Below are 27,162 nucleotides of genomic sequence, written 5' to 3' on the forward strand. Positions count from 1 at the left end.
TTAGCACGGCCAATCCACCCTAACCTGCACATCTTTGGATTGTGGGAGGAAACCGGAGCAACCGGAGGAAACCCATGCAGACACGGGGAGAATGTGCAAACTCCACACAGACAGTCGCCCACTAAGGGAGGGGCGTTGTGAATGTGATAGGTGGAAGGAGGCTAAGGTGAGGGTGATAGGCCGGAGAGGGGGTGGGGACGGAGAGGTCGGGAAGAAGATTGCAGGTCAAGATGGCGGTGCTGAGTCCGAGGGTTGGGACTGAGACAAGGTGGGGGGAGGGGAAATGAGGAAGCTGGAGAAATCTGCATTCATCCCTTGTGGTTGGAGGGTTCCTAGGCGGAAGTTGAGGCGCTCTTCCTCCAGCCGTCGTGTTGCTATGGTCTGGCGATAGAGGAGGCCAAGGACCTGCATGTCCTTGGTGGAGTGGGAGGGGGAGTTGAAGTGTTGAGCCACGGGGTGGTTGGGTTGGCTGGTCCGGGTGTCCCAGAGGTGTTCTCTGATACGTTCCGCAAGTAGGCGGCCTGTCTCCCCAATATAGAGGAGGCCACATCGGGTGCAGTGGATGCAGTAAATGATGTTGTCAGGGCGTTCAAACTGTCCCTGAATTCCCACATCTCACCTGAGAAGCATAACACCCTCCCCCGACCGTGCTATTTCTGACCCTCTAGTGATGACCGAAGTTTTAAAAAAGAAATCATCGTAAGTTGAACCGGGTGTGACGCATGGGGATCACAACAATTCACATTACACATTCACAATCCGGGCGAAGGAACTGAGGCCATTCGGTGGTGGATTTGCAGATGGTACAAAGATAGGTGGAGGGGCAGGAAATGGTGAGGGAACAGGGAGGTTGCTGAAGGACTTGGAGAGCGGGTAAAAAAAGATGGCCGATTGGAGTACAGTGTGGGAAAGTGCGAGGCGGTGCACTCTGGTAAGAAGAATAGAAGTCGGAAACGCAAAGGGGCTTGGGAGTCGTAGCTCGGGATTCTCTTAGGGTTAACGTGTAGGTTCATTCGGCAGTTAGGAAGGCAAATGGAATGTCAGCATTCAGTTCAAGAGGGTGAAAATACAATAAAAATCGCACAACACCAGGTTACAGGTGAAAGTGAGGACTGCAGCTGCTGGAGATCAGAGTCCAGATCAGAGCGGTGCTGGAAAAGCACAGCAGGTCAGGGCAGCATCCGAGGAGCAGGAAAATCGACGTTTCGGGCAAAAGCCCTTCATCAGGAATGAGGCTGGGAGCCTCAGGGGTGGAGAGATAAATGGGAGGGGGAGTGGGGGTGGGGCTGGGGAGAAGGTAGCCAAGAGTACAGTAGGTGGATGGAGGTGATAGGTCGGAGAGGAGAGTGGAGCAGATAGGTGGGAAGGAAGATTGGCAGGTAGGACAGATAGTGAGGATGGTGCTGAGCTCGAAGGTTGGAACTGAGGTAAGGTGGGGGTGGGGGGGGAAGTGATCCAACAGGTTTATTTGGAAGCACTGGCTTTCGGAGCGCTGTTCCTTCATCACAACTTTTTCTCCAAACCACCTGATGAAGGAACAGCACTCTGAAAGCTAGTGCTTCCAAATAAACCTGTTGGACTCTAATGTGGTGATTTTAAATTTTGCACGCCCTGGTCTAACACCGGCGTTTCCAAACCAAGAGTGAAGATGTCTTGCTGAGGCTGGTCAGCCCGCGTTTGGGATATTGTGAGCTATTTTGGTCCGAAGGAAGAATGTGCCAGTGTTGGAGGGAGGTTTACAGGAATGACTCAGGGATGAAGAGCTTGTCATATGAGGAGAGGTTGTGGACTCTGGGTCTGTACTCAGAGTTGAGAAGGATGAGGGGGAAACTGACTGAAACTTACAGAATACTGACAGTCCTGGATGTGGAGAAAATGTGAGAGAAATGAGGACCCAGGGTGAAGGGATGAACCCTCAGAACTGAGATGAGGAGGAAATTCCTCAGCCAGGGGGTGGGGAATCTGTGGAACTCATTGCTGCAAGGAGCTGTGGAGGCCAAGTCATTGAGTGTGTTTAAGACAGAGACAGATAGGTTCTTGATTAGTAAGGGGATCAACGGTTAGAGGGAGATGGCAGGAGCATGGGGGTTTGCGAAACATATCAGCCATGATGGAATGGCGGAACAGACTCAATGGGCCAAATGGCTTAATTCTGCTCTTATGTCTAATGGTCTCACCTCTCGAAGCAGAATGGTCCCTGGGATGACGACCAGACTCAGCAGGAGGATACCTTCCACCATGAGAATAATGTTCTTCTTCGACTCCCTAATATTGAAGAACTTGCTGTAGCGTGGCCCTGGAGGGGAGAGACCGGGAAGGGTCAGAGCGGGTGTGAAATGTGAGGTGCGAGACACCATCGTCCGTGGCAGTCAGGAACTGCTGTTTGAACAACACGAATAACCAGCCAAACAACACTGCACACCTCTGCCTTGCCCCTTGTCCAAGACCAACCCAATCCTCACCTCCCAGCCAACACACACACACTCAACGCCCAGCTTTAGTGACTGTAATGGGATCAGTCAGGTAGACCTGTCAACCCGGACCAATCAGGGACCCCTGGCTGTTAACCTGGTCCAATCAAGGAGCCCTGGCTGTTAAACTGAACTAACCAGGGACCCCTGGCTGTTAGCCTGGTCCAGTCAAGGATCCCCGACTGTTAACCCGATCCAATCAGGAAGCCCGGGCTGACATAGATCATAGGGTTTCATTGAACTCCAACAGTGTAGAAACATGTCATTTCGCCCAAGACATCCACACCAACCCTCTGAAGACGATCCCACCCAGACCTATTCCCCATCACTTTACATTTCCCCTCACTAATGCACTGAACCTACGCATCCCCAAACACTACAGGCAATTTAGCATGGCCAATCCACCCTAACCTGCACATCCCTGGACACTATGGGACAATTTAGCATGGCCAATCCACCCTAACCTGCACATCCCTGGACACTATGGGACAATTTAGCATGGCCAATCCACCCTAACCTGCACATCCCTGGACACTATGGGACAATTTAGCATGGCCAATCCACCCTAACCTGCACATCCCTGGACACTATGGGACAATTTAGCATGGCCAATCCACCCTAACCTGCACATCCCTGGACACTATGGGACAATTTAGCATGGCCAATCCACCCTAACCTGCACATCTCTGGGCACTATGGGACAATTGAGCATGGCCAATCCACCCTAACCTGCACATCCCTGGACACTATGGGACAATTTAGCATGGCCAATCCACCCTAACCTGCACATCTCTGGGCACTATGGGACAATTTAGCATGGCCAATCCACCCTAACCTGCACATCCTTGGACACTATGGGACAATTTAGCATGGCCAATCCACCCTAACCTGCACATCCCTGGACACTATGGGACAATTTAGCATGGCCAATCCACCCTAACCTGCACATCTCTGGGCACTATGGGACAATTTAGCATGGCCAATCCACCCTAACCTGCACATCTCTGGGCACTATGGGACAATTTAGCATGGCCAATCCACCCTAACCTACACGTGCCTGTGCACTATGGGACAATTTAGCATGGCCAATCCACCCTAACCTGCACATCCCTGAGCACTATGGGACAATTTAGCATAGCCAATCCACCCTAACCTACACATCCCTGGACACTATGGGACAATTTAGCATGGCCAATCCACCCTAACCTGCACATCCCTGGGCACTATGGGACAATTGAGCATGGCCAATCCACCCTAACCTGCACATCCCTGGGCACTATGGGACAATTTAGCATGGCCAATCCATCCTAACCTGCACATCCCTGGACACTATGGGACAATTTAGCATGGCCAATCCACCCTAACCTGCACATCCCTGAGCACTATGGGACAATTTAGCATGGCCAATCCACCCTAACCTGCACATCCCTGGGCACTATGGGACAATTTAGCATGGCCAATCCACCCTAACCTGCACATCCCTGAGCATTATGGAACAATTTAGCATGGCCAATCCATCCTAACCTGCACATCCCTGAACACTATAGGACATAAAGATTTGTGCACTTTGTGTCTCTCACTGTGTCTCACACCTGCACACACACACCCTGGGTGCTGGGGATAAAATAAGCACTACCGCACTTAGGTGGTAGTGTGGGGGTTAGAATTAAAAAAAAGAAAAAAAATAAACAGGAGACCCTGCCGCACTTAGGTGGTAGTGTGGGGGTTAAAAATAAATAAATAACTGGAGTGTTTTTATTAAAAAAAAAAGAACACTATAGGACAATTTAGCATGGCCGATCCACCCTAACCTGCACATCCCTGAGCATTATGGGACAATTTAGCATGGCCAATCCATCCTAACCTGCACATCCCTGGACACTATGGGACAATTTAGCATGGCCAATCCACCCTAACCTGCACATCCCTGAGCACTATGGGACAATTTAGCATGGCCAATCCACCCTAACCTGCACATCCCTGAGCACTATGGGACAATTTAGCATGGCCAATCCACCCTAACCTGCACATCCCTGGGCACTATGGGACAATTTAGCACGGCCAATCCACCCTAACCTGCACATCCCTGGGCACTATGGGACAATTTAGCATGGCCAATCCACCCTAACCTGCACATCCCTGAGCAATATGGGACAATTTAGCATGGCCAATCCATCCTAACCTGCACAACCCTGGACACTATGGGACAATACCCCGCCACACTCAATATCCACCCACTCCCAACACCCACCCACTCCCAATACTCACCCACTTCCAGTACCTACTCACTCCCAATATCCAGCCACTGCCAATACCCACCCATTCCAAAACCCCAGCCACTCCCAATATCCACACACTCCCAATTCCCACCCATACCCAATACCCACCCACTCCCTATATCCACCCACACCAAATTCCCACCCACTCCCAATATCCACCCACTCCCAATATCCACCCACTCCAAATATCCACCCACTCCCAATACCCACCCACAGCCAATACCCACCCACTCCCAATACCCACCCACTCCCAATATCCACCCTCTCCCAAAATCCACCCACTCCCAATACTCACCCACTCCCAATACCCACCAACTCCCAATACGTCCCCACTCCCAAAACCCACCCACTCCCAATATCCACAAACTCCCAATACCCACCCACTCCCAATATCCACCCACTCCCAATACCCGCCCACTCCCCATACCCACACACTCCCAATACCCACCCACTCCCAATACCAACCCACTCCCAATACCCACCAACTACCAATACCCACCCACCCCAATATGTGCCCACTCCCAATACCCGCCCACTCCCCATACCCACACACTCCCAATACCAACCCACTCCCAATACCCACCAACTCCCAATACCCACCCACTCCCAATACTCACCCACTCCCAATACCCACCCACTCCTAATACCAACCCAATCCCAATACCCACCCACTCCCAATACCCACCCACTCCCAATACCCATCCACTCCCAATACTCACCCACTCCCAATAACCAAACATCCCCAATACCCACTCACTCCCAATACCCACCCACTCCCAATACTCACCCACTCCCAATACTCACCCACTCCCATACCCACCCACTCCCAATACCCAACCACTCCCAATGCCCACATCCTCCCAATACCCACCCACTACCAATACCCACCCACTCCCAATATTCACCCACTCCCAATAACCAAACATCCCCAATACCCACTCACTCCCAATACCCACATACTCCCAACACCCACCCACTCCCAATACCCACCTATGCCCAATACCCACATACTCCCAATACCCACCCACTCCCAATACCCACCCACTCCCAATACCCAAACACCCCCAATACCCATCCACTCCCAATACCCACCCACTCCTAATACCCACCCATGCCCAATACCCACATACTCCCAATACTCACCCACTACCAATACCCACCCACTCCCAATATTCACCCACTCCCAATAACCAAACATCCCCAATACCCACTCACTCCCAATACCCACCCACTCCCAATACCCACCCACTCCCAATACCCACCTATGCCCAATACCCACATACTCCCAATACCCACCCACTCCCAATACCCACCCACTCCCAATACCCAAACACCCCCAATACCCACCCACTCCCAATACCCACCCACTCCCAATACCCAAACACCCCCAATAACCCACCCACTCCTCATACCCACATACTCCCAATACACACACACTCCCAATACCCACCCACTCCAAATATTTACCCACTCCCAATACTCACCCACTCCCAATACCCACCCACTCAAATACCCAAACACCCCCAATATCCAGCCATTCCCAATACCCACCCACTCCCAATACCCACCCACTCCTATTACCCATATACTCCCAATACCCACACACTCCCAATACCCAAACACCCCCAATACCCATCCACTCCCAATATCCACCCACACCCAATACCCACATACTTCCAATTCCCACACACTCCCAATATCCACCCACTTCCAATACCCACCCACTCCCAGTACCCACCCACTCCCAATAGCTACCCACTCCCAATAACCACCCACTGCCAATACCCACACACTCCCAATAACCACCCACTCCCAATACCCACCCACTCCCAATATCCACCCACTCCCAATACCCACCCACTCCCAATACCCACCCACTCCCAATACCCAGCCACACCCAATACTCACCCACTCCCAATACCCACACATTCCCAATATTCACTTACTCCCAATACCCAACCACTCCCAATATTCACCCACTCCCCTATACCCACATACTGCCAATACCCACCCACTCCCAATATTCGCCCACTCCCAATACCCACCCACTCCTATTACCCATATACTCCCAATACCCACACACTCCCAATACCCAAACACCCCCAATACCCATCCACTCCCAATATCCACCCACTCCCAATATCCACCAACTCCTAATACCCATACACTCCCAATATCCACCCATTCCCAATACCCACATACTCCAAATACCCACCCACTCCTTATACCCACATACTCCCAATACCCACCCACTCCCTATACCCACATACTCCCAATACCCACCCACTCCCAATTCCCACACACTCCCAATATCCACCCACTTCCAATACCCACCCACTCCCAGTACCCACCCACTCCCAATAGCTACCCACTCCCAATAACCACCCACAGCCAATACCCACACACTCCCAATAACCACCCACTCCCAATACCCACCCACTCTCAATATGTGCCCACTCCCACTACCCATCCACTCCCAATATACACCCACTCGCAATACCCACATACTCCCAATACCCACCCACTCCCAATATCCACATAACCCCAATACCCACCCACTCCCTATACCCACATACCCCATATACCCACCCACTCCCCTATACCCACATACTGCCAATACCCACCCACTCCCAATGCCAACATACTCCCAATACCCACCCGCTACCAATACCCACCCACTCCCAATACTCACCCATTCCCAATACCCACATACTTCCAATTCCCAGACACTCCCAATATCCATCCACTCCCAATACACACCCACTCCCAGTACCCACCCACTCCCAATATCTACCCACTCCCAATACCCATCCACTCCCAATATCCACCCACACACAATACCCACCCACTCACAATACCCATACACTCTCAATACCCAACCACTCCCAATACCCACATACTCCCAATACCCACACACTCCCAATACCCACATATCCCCAATACCCACCCAATCCCAATATCCACATACTCCCAATACCCACATACTCCCAATACGCACCAGCTACCAATACCCACCCACTCCCAATACTCACCCACTCCCAATACCCACATACTTCCAATTCCCACACACTCCCAATATCCACCCACTCCCAATATCCACCCACTTCCAATACCCACCCACTCCCAGTACCCACCCACTCCCAATAGCTACCCACTCCCAATAACCACCCACTGCCAATACCCACACACTCCCAATAACCACCCACTCCCAATACCCACACACTCCCAATATCCACCCACTCTCAATATGTGCCCACTCCCACTACCCATCCACTCCCAATATACACCCACTCGCAATACCCACATACTCCCAATACCCACCCACTCCCAATACCCACATATCCCCAATACCCACCCAATCCAAATACCCACATACTCCCAATACCCACCCACTAACAGTACCCACCCACTCTTAATACTCAGCCACTCCCAATACCCACCCACTCCTAATATTCACCCACTCCCAATACCCACCCACTCCCAATACCCACCAACTGCCAATACCCTCCCACTCCCAATACTCACCCACTCCCAATACTCACCCACTCCCAATACTCACCCACTCCCAATACCCACACACTCCCAATACCCACACACTCCCAATACACACATACTCCCAATACCCACCCACTAACAGTACCCACCCACTCTTAATACTCAGCCACTCCCAATACCCACCCACTCCTAATATTCACCCACTCCCAATACCCACCCACTCCCAATACCCACCAACTGCCAATACCCACCCACTCCCAATACTCACCCACTCCCAATACTCACCCACTCCCAATACCCACACACTCCCAATACACACATACTCCCAATACCCACCCACTACCAATACCCACCCACTCCCAATATTCCCCCACTCCCAATACACACCCGCTCCCAATACTCACCCCCAACCAATATCCATCCACACCCAATACTCACCCACTCCCAATACCCAAACACCCCCAATACCCACCCACTCCCAATACCCAGCCATTCCCAATACCCAGCCACTCCCAATACTCACCCACTCCCAATACTCACCCTCTCCCAATACCCAGCCACTCCCAATACCCACCCACTCCCAAATGCCACCCACTCCCAATACCCACCCACTCCCAATATGTGCCCACTCCCAATACACACCCACTCCCAATACCCACATACCCCCAATACACAACCATTCCCAATACCCACGTAATCCCAATGCCCACCCACTCCCAATACCCACATAATCCCAATACTCACCCACTCCCAATATCCACCCACTCCCAATACTCACCCACTCCCAGTACCCACGCACTCCTAATACTCACCCACTCCCAATACCCAACCTCTCCCAATACCCACCCACTCCCAATATTCACCCACTCTCAATACCCACCCACTCACAATAACCATCCACTCCCAGTACCCACCCACTCCCAATATTCACCCACTCTCAATACCCACATACTCCCAATGCCCGCATACACTCAGTACCCACCCACTCCCAATACCACCCCCACTCCCAATACCCACCTACTCCCAATATCCACCCACTCCCAATACCCACCTACTCCCAATATCCACCCACTCCCAATACCCACCTACTCCCAATATTCACCCACTCCCAATACCCACCTACTCCCAATATCCACCCACTCCCAATACCCACCTACTTCCAATATCCACCCACTCCCAATACCCACCCACTCCCAATACCCACCTACTCCCAATATCCACCCACTCCCAATACCCACCTACTTCCAATATCCACCCACTCCCAATACCCACCCACTCCCAATACCCACCTACTCCCAATATCCACCCACTCCCAATACCCACCTACTTCCAATATCCACCCACTCCCAATACCCACCCACTCCCAATACCCACCCACTGCCAATACTCACCCACACCCAATACCCACCCTCTCCCAATATCCACCCACTCCCAATACGCACCCACTCCCAATACCCACATACTCCCAATTCCTACCCACACATCACAGCTGGCCCACATTTGACTAGCGGCAAATCCACTTCTCTGCCCATGCCCCCACCCAGTCCCTGACCACAGCTCCGCTCGTGCCCATCCTCAATCTGACCACTCCCTTCCTTGTCCCCACCAAGCCACACTATGCCCACTGGCTCCACCCCTGCCCCCCAACACTTCCCCTCCCCCCTCCCCAGTGGGCGATGATTGGTGTCTGAATGAGTTCGGGGTGGTGGCTTACCCCAGACTAATGCGCCGACGACCCGGTAACCGGAGGGAGGGGCACATCGGTGGTGCCAACGCACCCTCGCTTGATTCTGGATGGCCACTGCTCCCTCGTGGATCGCCACCTACTGCCCTACTCCGGTAACACGACGGAGAGGAGTGTGGATGGGTGGGTGGGGGAGTTGGCCTTGGTTTCTCCAGACTTTCTCGGCCCACCCAGACCACGAATGTCATTCCCCCGGCAAGCCCCCTCCCTTTATCCTCACCTCTTCAACTCCCAAAGCCCTCCACGGGGATCGGGACACTCACTGTAAGCACGAAGTCCGACGCTGCAGGATGTCTCCCTCGTCTGGTTGTTATGGCAACGGTAAATCCCCAAGTCCGTCTGCTCCACCTTTTCCCAGTGGTACTGGGCCTCCTTGGAGTGAAGGTTTTGCCAGATTGAACTGTTATAGCTTCTCATCTGCCAGATGACTTCCCGCCCGGAGACATTGCACTGCAGTTGGAAGGAACTCCCGAGCTCCGCGCGGACGGAAGGCTTGGGAATTGTCAGGGCCCCCACTGGAAGCAAAGACTGGTGGTCAATATCGCCCACTGGGCAAATGGCGCAAACTGACAGTCCCCCTGTACACGGCTGCGTATTTCAGGAGACAAACTGAGAGTCGGACGTCTGCATGTTGCCTTCGGTATCGTTGTGGATCGGGCTCGGCTTTGCACGTTTGACTTGGAGCAGAATGGTCATAGAACCATTGAATCGCTACAGCGTGGAAACAGGTCGTTTGGCCCCAAAGGTCCATACCGACCCTCTGAAGAGTAACTCACCAAGACCCATTCCCCTACCTTATTATTCTACATTTACCCCTGGCTAATGCACCTAACCTGCACATCCCTGGGCACTATGGGACAATTTAGCATGGCCAATCCACCCTAACCTACACATCCCTGGGCACTATGGGACAATTTAGCATGGCCAATCCACCCTAACCTACACATCCCTGGGCACTATGGGACAATTTAGCATGGCCAATCCACCCTAACCTGCACATCCCTGGGCACTATGGGACAATTTAGCATGGCCAATCCACCCTAACCTGCACATCCCTGGTCACTATGGGACAATTTAGCATAGCCAATTTACCCTAACCTGCACATCCCTGGTCACTATGGGACAATTTAGCATGGCCAATCCACCCTAACCTGCACATCCCTGGGCACTATGGGACAATTTAGCATGGCCAATCCACCCTAACCTGCACATCCCTGGACACTATGGGACAATTTAGCATAGCCAATTTACCCTAACCTGCACATCCCTGGGCACTATGGGACAATTTAGCATGGCCAATCCACCCTAACCTGCACATCCCTGGGCACTATGGGACAATTTAGCATGGCCAATCCACCCTAACCTGCACATCCCTGGGCACTATGGGACAATTTAGCATGGGCAATCCACCCGAACCTGCACATCCCTGGGTACTATGGGACAATTTAGCATGGCCAATCCACCCTAACCTGCACATCCCTGGGTACTATGGGACAATTTAGCATGGCCAATCCACCCTAACCTGCACATCCCTGGGTACTATGGGACAATTTAGCATGGGCAATCCACCCTAACCTGCACATCCCTGGGTACTATGGGACAATTTAGCATGGCCAATCCACCCTAAACTGCACATCCCTGGGCACTATGGGACAATTTAGCATGGCCAATCCACCCTAACCTGCACATCCCTGGGTACTATGGGACAATTTAGCACGGCCAATCCACCCTAACCTGCACATCCCTGGGCACTATGGGACAATTTAGCACGGCCAATCCACCCTAACCTGCACATCTTTGGATCAAACATGAATTCTGTTTCATAAATCCATTGTCCAATCATATCTTTGTTTCATATTAAAATAATTTCTTCCCGACTGTTGATATCAATCTAATAAATCTCCTCATCTCTCATCTTCCTCTCCTTTCTTACATGTTTGGGTTATCTTTCCTGTTTTCAAGTGTGAAGGAACTTTTCCAGTATCTACAGACTTTCGAAAGATCACCACCAATGCTTCTATTATCATTATTTCCATGTTTTTCAACACTCTGAGATATACCTCATCTCATCCAAGGAATCCATCCAACTTCAATTCAATTAACTTTTGGAATTCTGCTTGTTGGTAGTAATTTCACCATCACATTTTTAGAAGTCTTCACTCATAAGGCCATACAACTGTGCCTGATCTTTGGAGAAAGTGAGTTAGATACTTCTCAGGCATGGCCAGGTATCCAGGATTGCAACGTGAAAACTGCCTTTCTGACTGGCTTTCAGAATTTTAAGGTGCCCTTTCCCAGAGAACAGAGAGAGGGGGCAGTCCTTTGAAACCACCTGGAAACTCAGGCAGGTTTCTGTTTTTGACGCTCACCCTCTCTCCCCTCGCATGTGCACACACACACACACATATACACACAGATGCACACACAGAGACACACACACATGCACACACCCACCCACACACAGAGACAGCACACTCCTGCACATACAGACACACACATACAGACACACACACATGCAGACACGTACAGACGCACGCAGACACTCACATATAGACACACGCAGCCACAGACACTCATACACACAGTCACAGACATTCACAACACAAATACACACAAAGACAGGCACTCATATACACACACACACTCACACATGCACTCACGTGCACACACACACACACTCAGGCACATACATACACTCACACGTGCACACTCGCACACCCATGCACATACATACACATACTCGCGCACACACAAGTACATATACGCTCACACACACACACATATATGTGCACACAAAATCCCCATGAGTGTTAGAGGTGGAGGGTATGAGGCGCGAGGCAGCTCCTGGGATCCTCTTCACACGTTCCCCTGAAGGAGAAACAGAAGGAATAGGAACCGACGTAGCCCTTTGAGACTCCTCCACCATCCAGTGGGGTCATGGCTGATCATCCAACATACCTTCCTGTTCGCGCTTTCTTCCCCATGTCCTTTCATCTATTTCACCCCAATCTCTGTCTCTCCCCAAGTAGATCGAAGACCACACGTGGAATGTGTTAAACACTTATGCTCACCTCATTTAAGGAAGAATATGCACAGGATTTCAGAGAATCTCCACAGCGTGGAAACAGCCACTGTGCTGGTCTGTTTTGTGTGTGTGTGTGTACTGCCTCAGCACTGACCCTCCGACAGTGCGGCACTCCCTCAGCACTGACCCTCCGACAGTGCGGTACTCCCTCAGCACTGACCCTCCGACAGTGCAGCACTCCCTCAGCACTGACCCTCCGACAGTGCAGCACTTCCTCAGCACTGACCCTCCGACAGTGCGGCACTGCCTCAGCACTGACCCTCTGACAGTGCGGCACTCCCTCAGCACTGACCCTCCGACAGTGCGGCACTCCCTCAGCACTGACCCTCCGACAGTGCGGCACTCCCTCAGCACTGATCCTCCGACAGTGCGGCACTGCCTCAGCACTGACCCTCCGACAGTGCGGCACTCCCTCAGCACTGACCCTCCGACAGTGCGGTACTCCCTCAGCACTGACCCTCCGACAGTGCAGCACTCACTCAGCACTGACCCTCCGACAGTGCGGCACTCCCTCAGCTCTGACCCTCCGACAGTGCCCACTCCCTCAGCACTGACCCTCCGACAGTGCACCACTCCCTCAGCACTGACCCTCCGACACTGCGGCACTCCCTCAGCACTGACCCTCCGACAGTGCGGCACTCCTTCAGCACTGACCCTCCGACAGTGCGGCTCTCCCTCAGCACTGACCCTCCGACAGTGCGGCTCTCCCTCAGCACTGCCCCTCCGACAGTGCAGGACTCCCTCAGCACTGACCCTCCGACAGTGCGGCACTCCCTCAGCACTGACCCTCCGACAGTGCGGCACTCCCTCAGCACTGACCCTCCGACAGTGCGGCTCTTCCTCAGCTCTGACCCTCCGACAGTGCGGCACTCCCTCAGCACTGACCCTCCGACAGTGCAGCACTCCCTCAGCACTGACCCTCCGACAGTGTGGCACTCCCTCAGCACTGACCCTCCGACAGTGCGGCACTCCCTCAGCACTGACCCTCCGACAGTGCGGCACTCCCTCAGCACTGACCCTCCGACAGTGTGGCACTCCCTCAGCACTGACCCTCCGACAGTGCGGCACTCCCTCAGCACTGACCCTCCCACAGCGCAGCACTCCCTCAGCACTGACCCTCCCACAGTGTGGCACTCCCTCAGCACTGACCCTCCCACAGTGCGGCACTCCCTCAGCACTGACCCTCCCACAGTGTGGCACTCCCTCAGCACTGACCCTCCCACAGTGCGGCGCTCCCTCAGCACTGACCCTCCGACAGTGCGGCACTCCCTCAGCACTGACCCTCCGACAGTGCGGCACCCCCTCAGCACTGACCCTCTGACAGTGTGGCACTCCCTCAGTACTGACCCTCTGACAGTGCGGCTTTCCCTCAGTACTGATCCTCTGACAGTGCGGCACTCCCTCAGCACTGACCCTCCGACAGTGCGGCACTCCCTCAGCACTGACCCTCCCAAAGTGCGGCACTCCCTCAGCACTGACCCTCCGACAGTGCCGCCCTCCCTCAGCACTGACCCTCCGACAGTGCGGCACTCCCTCAGCACTGACCCTCCGACAGTGCGGCACTACCTCAGCACTGACCCTCCCACAGTGCGGCACTCCCTCAGCACTGACCCTCCAACAGTGCCGCCCTCCCTCAGCACTGACCCTCCGACAGTGCGGCACTCCCTCAGCACTGACCCTCCGACAGTGCGGCACTCCCTCAGCACTGACCCTCCGACAGTGCAGGACTCCCTCAGCACTGACCCTCCGACAGTGCGGCACTCCCTCAGCACTGACCCTCCGACAGTGCGGCACTCCCTCAGCACTGACCCTCCGACAGTGCGGCTCTCCCTCAGCTCTGACCCTCCGACAGTGCGGCACTCCCTCAGCACTGACCCTCCGACAGTGTGGCACTCCCTCAGCACTGACCCTCCCACAGTGCGGCACTCCCTCAGCACTGACCCTCCGGCAGTATGGCACTCCCTCAGCACTGACGCTCCGACAGTGCTGTGCTCCCTCAGCATTGACGGTCCCACAGTGCGGCACTCCCTCAGTACTGACCCTCCGGCAGTATGGCACTCCCTCAGCACTGACGCTCCAGCGGTATGGCACTCCTTCAGCACTGACCCTCTGACAGTGCGGCACTCCCTCAGCACTGACTCTCCGACAGTGCGGCACTCCCTCAGCACTGACCCTCACACAGTGCGGCACTCCCTCAGCACTGACCCTCCCACAGTGCGGCACTCCCTCAGCACTGACCCTCCCACAGTGCGGCACTCCCTCAGCACTGACCCTCCCACAGTGTGGCACTCCCTCAGCACTGACCCTCCGACAGTGCAGCACTCCCTCAGCAGTGACCCTCTGACAGTGCGGCACTCCCTCAGCACTGACCCTCCCACAGTGAGGCGCTCCCTCAGCACTCACCCTCCGACAGTGCGGCACTCCCTCAGCACTGACCCTCAAACAGTGCGGCACTCCCTCAGCACTGACCCTCTGACAGTGCGGCACTCCCTCAGCACTGACCCTCTGACAGTGTGGCACTCCCTCAGTACTGACCCTCCGACAGTGCGGCACTCCCTCAGCACTGACCCTCTGACAGTGTGGCACACCCTCAGTACTGACCCTCCGACAGTGCGGCACTCCCTCAGCACTGACCCTCACACAGTGCGACACTCCCTCAGCACTGACCCTCCGACAGTGCGGCACTCCCTCAGCACTGACCCTCTGACAGTGTGGCACTCCCTCAGTACTGACCCTCCGACAGTGCGGCACTCCCTCAGCACTGACCCTCTGACAGTGTGGCACTCCCTCAGTACTGACCCTCTGACAGTGTGGCACTCCCTCAGTACTGACCCTCTGACAGTGCAGCACTCCCTCAGCACTGACCCTCTGACAGTGCGACACTCCCTCAGCACTGACCCTCTGACAGTGCGGCACTCCCTCAGCACTGACCCTCTGACAGTGTGGCACTCCCTCAGTACGGACCCTCCGACAATGCGGCACTCCCTCAGCACTGACCCTCTGACAGTGTGGCACTCCCTCAGCACTGACCGTCACACAGTGCGACACTCCCTCAGCACTGACCCTCCGACGGTGCGGCACTCCCTCAGCACTGACCCTCTGACAGTGTGGCACTCCCTCAGTACTGACCCTCCGACAGTGCGGCACTCCCTCAGCACTGACCCTCTGACAGTGTGGCACTCCCTCAGTACTGATCCTCTGACAGTGCGGCACTCCCTCAGCACTGACCCTCTGACAGTGTGGCACTCCCTCAGTACTGACCCTCCGACAGTGCGGCATTCCCTCAGCACTGACCCTCTGACAGTGTGGCACTCCCTCAGCATTGACCCTCCCACAGTGCGGCACTCCCTCAGTACTGACCCTCCGGCAGTATGGCACTCCCTCAGCACTGACCCTCTGACAGTGCGGCACTCCCTCAGCACTGACCCTCTCACAGCGCAGCACTCCCTCAGCACTGACCCTCCGACAGTGCCACACTCCCTCAGCACTGACCCTCCGACAATGCCGCACTCCCTCAGCACTGACCCTCCGACAGTGTGGCACTCCCTCAGCACTGACCCTCCGACAGTGCGGCACTCCCTCAGCACTGACCCTCCGACACTGCGACACTCCCTCAGCACTGACCCTCTGACAGTGTGGCACTCCCTCAGCACTGACCCTCCGACAGTGCGGCACTCTCTCAGCACTGACCCTCTGACAGTGTGGCACTCCCTCAGCACTGACTCTCCAACAATGCGGCACTCCTTCAGCACTGACCCTCCGACAGCAGAGTTGGTCTGTACTGTGGGACTAACACCTGTGAATTGGGACCCTAAGCCTTCAGTTCGATATCCAAAGTTAGAATATTTCTGACAGAGCTCACATGACTGGAAAATGAGTTCAGCTCCGTGCTCCATTGTCCTGCTCTGTCTAAGTTCCTCTTTGGCCATAGCTGTCATCTGTATCAGCCAGAAAACCAGTCTGACATCTCACGTTGACTTCCTACCCAGCTGCCAGGGGATCCCTTGTATATCATTGCTTCGTGGTCTAACTTGCTGCGATATCTCAGACAGCTCGGTGTGAAATCTCGTTTTGTGGTTCTTGCCCAGAGGTCACTGTGATGGAGGCCGTTTTCGGCAACAATCCCCTGCTTTCTGATCTCATGATGAACACATACAGTGAGGCACACGGTTACACACAGAGATATACCAGCAGCCAGATACATGTTCTGTAATCCACACAGACACACACATACAGTAACATTCAGACACACATTCTGTAATACACACAGACACACACATACAGTAACATTCAGACACACATTGTGTAATCCACACAAACATGTACAGTAACATTCAGAGTCACATTCTGTAATCCACACAGACACACATACAGTAACATTCAGAGTCACATTCTGTAATCCACACAGACACACACATACAGTAACATTCAGACACACACTCTGTAATACACACAGACACACACATACAGTAACATTCAGACACACATTGTGTAATCCACACAGACACAAACATACAGTAACATTCAGAGACACATTCTGTAATCCACACAGACACAAACATACAGTAACATTCAGACACACATTGTGTAATCCACACAGACACAAACATACAGTAACATTCAGAGACACATTCTGTAATACACACAGACACACACATACAGTAACATTCAGACACACATTCTGTAATACACACAGACACACATGTACAGTAACATTCAGACACACATTCTGTAATACACACAGACACAAACATACAGTAACATTCAGAGTCACATTCTGTAATCCACACAGACACACACATACAGTAACATTCAGAGTCACATTCTGTAATCCACACAGACACACACATATAGTAACATTCAGACACACACTCTGTATTACACACAGACACACATACAGTAACATTCAGACACACACTCTGTAATACACACAGACACACACATACAGTAACATTCAGAGTCACATTCTGTAATCCACACAGACACACACATACAGTAACATTCAGAGTCACATTCTGTAATCCACACAGACACACACATATAGTAACATTCAGACACACATTCTGTAATACACACAGACACAAACATACAGTAACATTCAGAGTCACATTCTGTAATCCACACAGACACACACATACAGTAACATTCAGAGTCACATTCTGTAATCCACACAGACACACACATATAGTAACATTCAGACACACATTCTGTAATACACACTGACACACACATACAGTAACATTCAGACACACACTCTGTAATACACACAGACACACATACAGTAACATTCAGACACACATTCTGTAATACACACAGACACACACATACAGTAACATTCAGGCACACACTCTGTAATACACACAGACACACACATACAGTAACATTCAGGCACACGCTCTGTAATACACACAAACACACACATATAGTAACATTCAGACACACATTCTGTAATACACACAGACACACACATACAGTAACATTCAGACACACATTCTGTAATCCACACAGACACACACATATAGTAACATTCAGACACACATTCTGTAATACACACTGACACACACATACAGTAACATTCAGGCACACATTCTGTAATACACACAGACACACACATACAGTAACATTCAGACACACATTCTGTAATACACACTGACACACACATATAGTAACATTCAGACACACATTCTGTAATACACACAGACACACACATACAGTAACATTCAGGCGCACACTCTGTAATACACACAGACACACACATACAGTAACATTCAGGCACACACTCTGTAATACACACAGACACACACATACAGTAACATTCAGACACACACTCTGTAATACACACAGACACACACATACAGTAACATTCAGACACACATTCTGTAATACACACAGACACACACATATAGTAACATTCAGACACACATTCTGTAATACACACAGACACACACATACAGTAACATTCAGGCACACATTGTGTAATCCACACACACACACACATACAGTAACATTCAGACACACACTCTGTAATACACACAGACACACACATACAGTAACATTCAGGCACACACTCTGTATTACACACAGAGACACACATGTACAGTAACATTCAGACACACTCTGTATTACACACAAACACACACATGTACAGTAACATTCAGACACACACTCTGTATTACACACACACACACATACACACATACAGTAACATTCAGACACACATTGTGTAATCCACACACAGACACACACATACAGTAACATTCAGACACACATTGTGTAATCCACACAGACACAAACATACAGTAACATTCAGACACACATTGTGTAATCCACACAGACACAAACATACAGTAACATTCAGACACACATTGTGTAATCCACACAGACACACACATACAGTACCATTCAGACACACATTCTGTAATACACACACACACATATACAGTAACATTCAGACACACACTCTGTAATCCACACAGACACACACATACAGGAACATTCAGAGTCACATTCTGTAATCCACACAGACACACACGTACAGTAACATTCAGGCACACACTCTGTATTACACACAGAGACACACATGTACAGTAACATTCAGACACACTCTGTATTACACACAGACACACACATGTACAGTAACATTCAGACACACACTCTGTATTACACACACACACACATACAGTAACATTCAGACACACATTGTGTAATCCACACAGACACACACATACAGTACCATTCAGACACACATTCTGTAATACACACACACATATATACAGTAACATTCAGACACACACTCTGTAATCCACACAGACACACACATACAGTAACATTCAGAGTCACATTGTGTAATCCACACACACAAACATACAGTAACATTGAGACACACACTCTGTATTACACACAGACACACACGTACAGTAACATTCAGACACACACTCTGTATTACACACAGACACACACGTACAGTAACATTCAGACACACATTGTGTAATACACACAGACACACACATACAGTAACATTCAGACACACACTCTGTAATCCACACAGACACACACATACAGTAACATTCAGACACACACTCTGTAATACACACAGACACACATACAGTAACATTCAGACACACATTGTGTAATACACACAGACACACACATACAGTAACATTCAGACACACACTCTGTAATCCACACAGACACACACATACAGTAACATTCAGAGTCACATTGTGTAATCCACACACACACAAACATACAGTAACATTGAGACACACACTCTGTATTACACACAGACACACACGTACAGTAACATTCAGACACACACTCTGTATTACACGCAGACACACACACGTACAGTAACATTCAGGCACACACTCTGATATCCACACAGACCCACACATACAGTAACATTCAGAGTCACATTGTGTAATCCACACACACACAAACATACAGTAACATTGAGACACACACTCTGTAATCCACACAGACACACACATACAGTAACATTCAGGCACACACTCTGATATCCACACAGACACACACATACAGTAACATTCAGGCACACACTCTGATATCCACACAGACACACACATACAGTAACATTCAGGCACACACTCTGATATCCACACAGACACACACATACAGTAACATTCAGACACACATTCTGTAATCCACACAGACACACACATACAGTAACATTCAGGCACACACTCTGATATCCACACAGACACACACATACAGTAACATTCAGGCACACACTCTGATATCCACACAGACACACATATACAGTAACATTCAGACACACATTCTGTAATCCACACAGACACACACATACAGTAACATTCAGGCACACACTCTGATATCCACACAGACACACACATACAGTAACATTCAGGCACACACTCTGATATCCACACAGACACACACATACAGTAACATTCAGACACACACTCTGTAATCCACACAGACACACACATACAGTAACATTCAGACACACACTCTGTAATCCACACAGACACACACATATACAGTAACATTCAGACACACATTGTGTAATCCACACAGACACACACATACAGTAACATTCAGGCACACACTCTGTAATCCACACAGACACACATATACAGTAACATTCAGACACACATTGTGTAATCCACACAGACACAAACATACAGTAACATTCAGACACACATTGTGTAATCCACACACACACATACAGTAACATTCAGACACACACTCTGTAATCCACACAGACACACACATACAGTAACATTCAGACACACATTGTGTAATCCACACAGACACACACGTACAGTAACATTCAGACACACACTCTGTATTACACACAGAGACACACATGTACAGTAACATTCAGACACACTCTGTATTACACACAAACACACACATGTACAGTAACATTCAGACACACTCTGTATTACACACAAACACACACATGTACAGTAACATTCAGACACACTCTGTATTACACACAAACACACACATGTACAGTAACATTCAGACACACTCTGTATTACACACAAACACACACATGTACAGTAACATTCAGACACACTCTGTATTACACACAGACACACACATGTACAGTAACATTCAGACACACACTCTGTATTACACACAAACACACACATGTACAGTAACATTCAGACACACTCTGTATTACACACAGAGACACACACGTACAGTAACATTCAGACACACTCTGTATTACACACAGACACACACACGTACAGTAACATTCAGACACACACTCTGTATTACACACAGACACACACACGTACAGTAACATTCAGACACACACTCTGTATTACACACAGACACACACACGTACAGTAACATTCAGACACACTCTGTATTACACACAGAGACACACACGTACAGTAACATTCAGACACACACTCTGTATTACACACAGACACACACACGTACAGTAACATTCAGACACACTCTGTATTACACACAGAGACACACACGTACAGTAACATTCAGACACACTCTGTATTACACACAGACACACACACGTACAGTAACATTCAGACACACACTCTGTATTACACACAGACACACACATGTACAGTAACATTCAGCCACACACTCTGTATTACACACAGACACACACACGTACAGTAACATTCAGACACACACTCTGTATTACACACAAACACACACGTACAGTAACATTCAGACACACACTCTGTATTACACACAGACACACACACGTACAGTAACATTCAGACACACACTCTGTATTACACACAGACACACACACGTACAGTAACATTCAGACACACACTCTGTATTACACACAAACACACACGTACAGTAACATTCAGACACACACTCTGTATTACACACAAACACACACGTACAGTAACATTCAGACACACACTCTGTATTACACACAGACACACACGTACAGTAACATTCAGACACACACTCTGTATTACACACAGACACACACACGTACAGTAACATTCAGACACACACTCTGTATTACACACAGACACTCACATGTACAGTAACATTCAGACACACACTCTGTATTACACACAGACACACACACGTACAGTAACATTCAGACACACACTCTGTATTACACACAGACACACACATGTACAGTAACATTCAGACACACACACTCTGTATTACACACAGACACACATGTACAGTAACACACACCAAGAACAAAGAGAACCTAGATCAGGACAGCCCAGGCACAGACCCTATAGCCCACCCAAACTGTGCTGACACATGATCTCTTTCGAAACAAAAAACCTTTTGCCTGTACCTGGGCTGTCTCTCCTGCTTGTTCATGTATCTATCAAGGTGCTCTTCAACCTTGCTACTGTATCCCCTTCACCACCTCATCCAGCAATGCATTTATTACTCTTTATGCAAAAAACTTGCCTTTCAAATCTCATTCAAACTTCCTCCTTTTAACTTAAACCTATGTTCCCGAGTAATTGACATTTCTACCATCGAGAAAGGGCTCCAACTAGCCATTCTATCCATGCCTCTCATAGTTGTTTAAGCTTCTATCAGGACACCCCTCAACCTACAACAATCAAGTGAAAACAAACCAATTTTTTCAGTTCCCTCCTCTTAGCTAATGCCCCCCTCAACCAGGCCACGTCCTGGTAAACCATTTCTGTATCCTCTCCAAAGCCTCCACTTCCTTTTGGTAGCGTGGCAACCAGGACTGTACACCGTTTCCCAACTGTGCCCTCACCAAACTTCTATACGATTGCAATATGACTTGCCAATTTTTATATTCATTGCCCCAACCAATGAAAGAAAGCCTTCCAGACCACCTTATCCAGGCGTGCTGTCACAGTAGGGAAACTGTGGCACCCGCACGCCTAGGTCTCTCTGTATGCTGCTGAGGATTTCGTGGGCTCTGCATTAAATCTTCCAAAATGCATGACCTTGCATTTGTCCCGATTAAATTCCATCTGCTGTTTCTCTTCCCAACTGTCTATATCCTGCTGTAACCCTTCCAATCTCCTCTCTATCTGCAGCTCCCTCAATCTTACTAACTTACTAAACATGCTACCCCCACTCTACTGCAGATCATTTCTATATATTATAACTAACAGAGGTCCCAGCACTGATCCCTGCGGCACACCACACATCACAGATCTCCAGTTGGAAAAATAATTTCTACATTGGCTCTCCGTCCTCTATGACTCAGCCAGTTCCGTATTCAACCTATCAGCTCAGCCTGGATCCCATGTGATTTTACCTGTTGTATCAACTTGGTAATGGCCTTGCTAAAGTCCATGTGCACAACATCTCCCACCCTGCCCTTATCAGCTATCGTTGTCACTTCCTCAATAGATTTAAGGTTGTGAGACACAATATTTCCCCACACAAAGTCAGGCTGCCTATCGTTAATAAGTGCATATTTCCCAAATGTAAGTAAATCCTACCCCTTGATAAACCTCTCCAATAATTTCCTTACCACTGACGTAAGGCTCACCGGTATGTGATTTCCTGAATTATCCCTATTGCCCCTTCTTAAATAAACCAACAATGCTGGCCACACTCCAGTCCTGTGAGATCTCTTCTGTCACTGAACAGGGAGACAAGGATTTGGTCTGAGATCCCAGTCATTTCTTCACCTGGCTCCCTTAGCGTTCTGGGATCGATCCCATCAGGTCCTGAGGACTTGTCTACCTTAATACTCGTCCTTTGTCATACCGACGTGCCCCAGAATATCAGCGTACCCATCCCGAGACTCACCGTCCTTCTCCTTTGGGAATACTGATTTATTAAGAACCTCACCCACTTCCTCTGGCTTTTCCTAGCCACCCTCTTGCTCCTCACACATGGACAAAAGACATTGGGATTTTCCTTGATCCCTGTGTCAGGGACATTTCAAGGTCCCTTTGAGAACCTCCGAATTCCTGGTTTGAGTTCGTTTCTGCTATCTTTGTGTCCTTCAAGGGGTTTGTCCGTCTTCTGTTTCCTCAACCTTACACATGCTTCCTTTTTCTTTTGGACTCTGTAACACAGCCAGGCACACAGACAGTAACACACATAACACAGACAGTAACACACATAACACAGACAGACACACACATAACACAGACAGTAACACACATAACACAGACAGTAACACACATAACACAGACAGTAACACACATAACACAGACAGACACACACATAACACAGACAGTAACACACATAACACAGACAGACACACACATAACACAGACAGTAACACACATAACACAGACAGTAACACACATAACACAGACAGTAACACACATAACACAGACAGACACACACACCTTAATACATATGGACAGTAACACAGCCAGGCACACAGACAGTAATGCATACAGACACACACATACAGTAACACACATAACACAGACAGACACACACACCTTAATACATATGGACAGTAACACAGCCAGGCACACATACTGTAATGCATACAGACACACACATACAGTAACACACATAACACAGACAGACACACATACCTTAATACATATGGACAGTAACACAGCCAGGCACACATACAGTAACACACATAACACAGACAGACACACACATAATACAGACACACATAACACAGACAGACACACGCACCTTAATACATATAGACAGTAACACAGACACACATACTGTTATGCAAAGATACGCACACATACAGTAATGCACATAACACAGACAGACACACATACCTTAATACATATAGACAGTAACACAGACACACATACTGTTATGCAAAGATACGCACACATACAGTAATGCACATAACACAAACAGACACACATACCTTAATACATATGGACAGTAACACAAACAGACACACATACTGTAATGCATACAGACACACACTTACAGTAACACACATAACACAGACACACATACCTTAATACATATAGACAGTAACACAGCCAGACACACATACAGTAACACACATAACACAGACAGACACACATACCTTAATACATATAGACAGTAACACAGCCAGATACACATACTGTATTGCATACAGACACACACATACAGTAACACACATAACACAGACAGTAACACACATAACACAGACAGACACATATACCTTAATACATATAGACAGTAACACAGCCAGACACACGTACAGTAACACACATAACACAGACAGACACACATACCTTAATACATATAGACAGTAACACAGCCAGATACACATACTGTAATGCATACAGACACACACATACAGTAACACACATAACACAGACAGACACACTCATAACACAGACAGACACACATAACATAGACAGACACACATACCTTAATACATATAGACAGTAACACAGACAGACACACATACAATATCACACATAACACAGACAGACACACATACCTTAATACACATAGACAGTAACACAGACAGACACACATACTGTAATGCATACAGACAGACACACATACAGTAACACACATAACACAGTCAGACACACTCATAACACAGACACACATAACATAGACAGACACACATACCTTAATACATATAGACAGTAACACAGACAGACACACATACAATATCACACATAGCACAGACAGATACACATAACACAGACAGACACACATACAATATCACACATAGCACAGACAGATACACATAACACAGACAGACACACATACAATATCACACATAACACAGACAGACACACATAACATAGACAGACACACATACCTTAATACATATAGACAGTAACACAGACAGACACACATACTGTAATGCATACAGACACACACTTACAGTAACACACATAACACAGACAGACAGACACACCTTAATGCACGTAGACTGTAACACAGCCAGACACACATACAGTATAACACACATACAGATGCACATATTAAAATGGGGTGGCTCTGTGGTTAACACTGCTGCCTCACAGTGCCAGGGACCCAGATTTGAATCCAGCCTCAGTCGACTGGATTGTCCCAGCGTGTGTGTGTGGGTTTCCTCTGGGTGCACTGGTTTCATCCCACAGTGCAAAGATGTGCAGGTCAGGTGGATTGGCCGTGCTCGATTTCCCCGTGGTGTTCAGACCACATGGGTTATTTGTCAGAAATGCAGGCATGAGGGGGTGGGTCTGGGTGGGATGCTGTTCGGAGGGTCAGTGCAGACTGGGTCAAATGGCCTCTCTCTGCACTGTGGGGATTCCATGAAAACATAAATGTGCACAGAGTCAAATAAATAACAGCAAATTCACAAATGACATCGGTTCTGTGGGTAGTGTCTGCCTCACTGGCAAGTCTGCGCGTCCCTTTGTACAAGCGTGTTATAAAGAACAAACATTATTAGGTTTTCTGTATCTTTCATGGCGGAAAGCAAGGGGGAAAGAAGTATATTTTATTGAGAAAACAAGGATTGTTGAACAAGGCCTGCACTATTTAAAATCAGGTTAGAGATACTCATTGTAAGCACTGTTTACACAGCTGCTTCTCCAAGCAGTGGAGAAGGTTAATTTGCAGATGAGCTGGAACTTGGGTCTCTGAATGGACGGAGCTTTAGTTTGCAACAGGTAGCTGATTGGTCTGTGGACCTGTGGCCAGTTATCAGTGAAA

General features: G+C 49.4%; 1 protein-coding gene across 1 annotated transcript in view; it reads right to left on the bottom strand.

Moving 5' to 3' along the window:
* The window catches only part of cd79a (CD79a molecule, immunoglobulin-associated alpha), a 93,374-nt gene that overhangs the window by 41,136 nt on the left and 25,076 nt on the right, over positions 1–27,162 (bottom strand). The window contains exons 2-3 of the mRNA XM_087984986.1: positions 10,253–10,504; positions 2,178–2,296 (exon numbers count right to left, since the gene is read on the bottom strand). Of these exons, the coding sequence (XP_087841112.1) occupies positions 2,178–2,296; positions 10,253–10,504 (371 nt within the window). The remainder of the gene's footprint in view (positions 1–2,177; positions 2,297–10,252; positions 10,505–27,162) is intronic.

The sequence above is a fragment of the Chiloscyllium plagiosum genome, unplaced genomic scaffold (assembly GCF_037043375.1).
Source record: "Chiloscyllium plagiosum isolate Xiang-an unplaced genomic scaffold, Cpla_swu_hap1 HiC_scaffold_50, whole genome shotgun sequence".
NCBI classification, from domain to species: Eukaryota; Metazoa; Chordata; class Chondrichthyes; order Orectolobiformes; family Hemiscylliidae; genus Chiloscyllium; species Chiloscyllium plagiosum.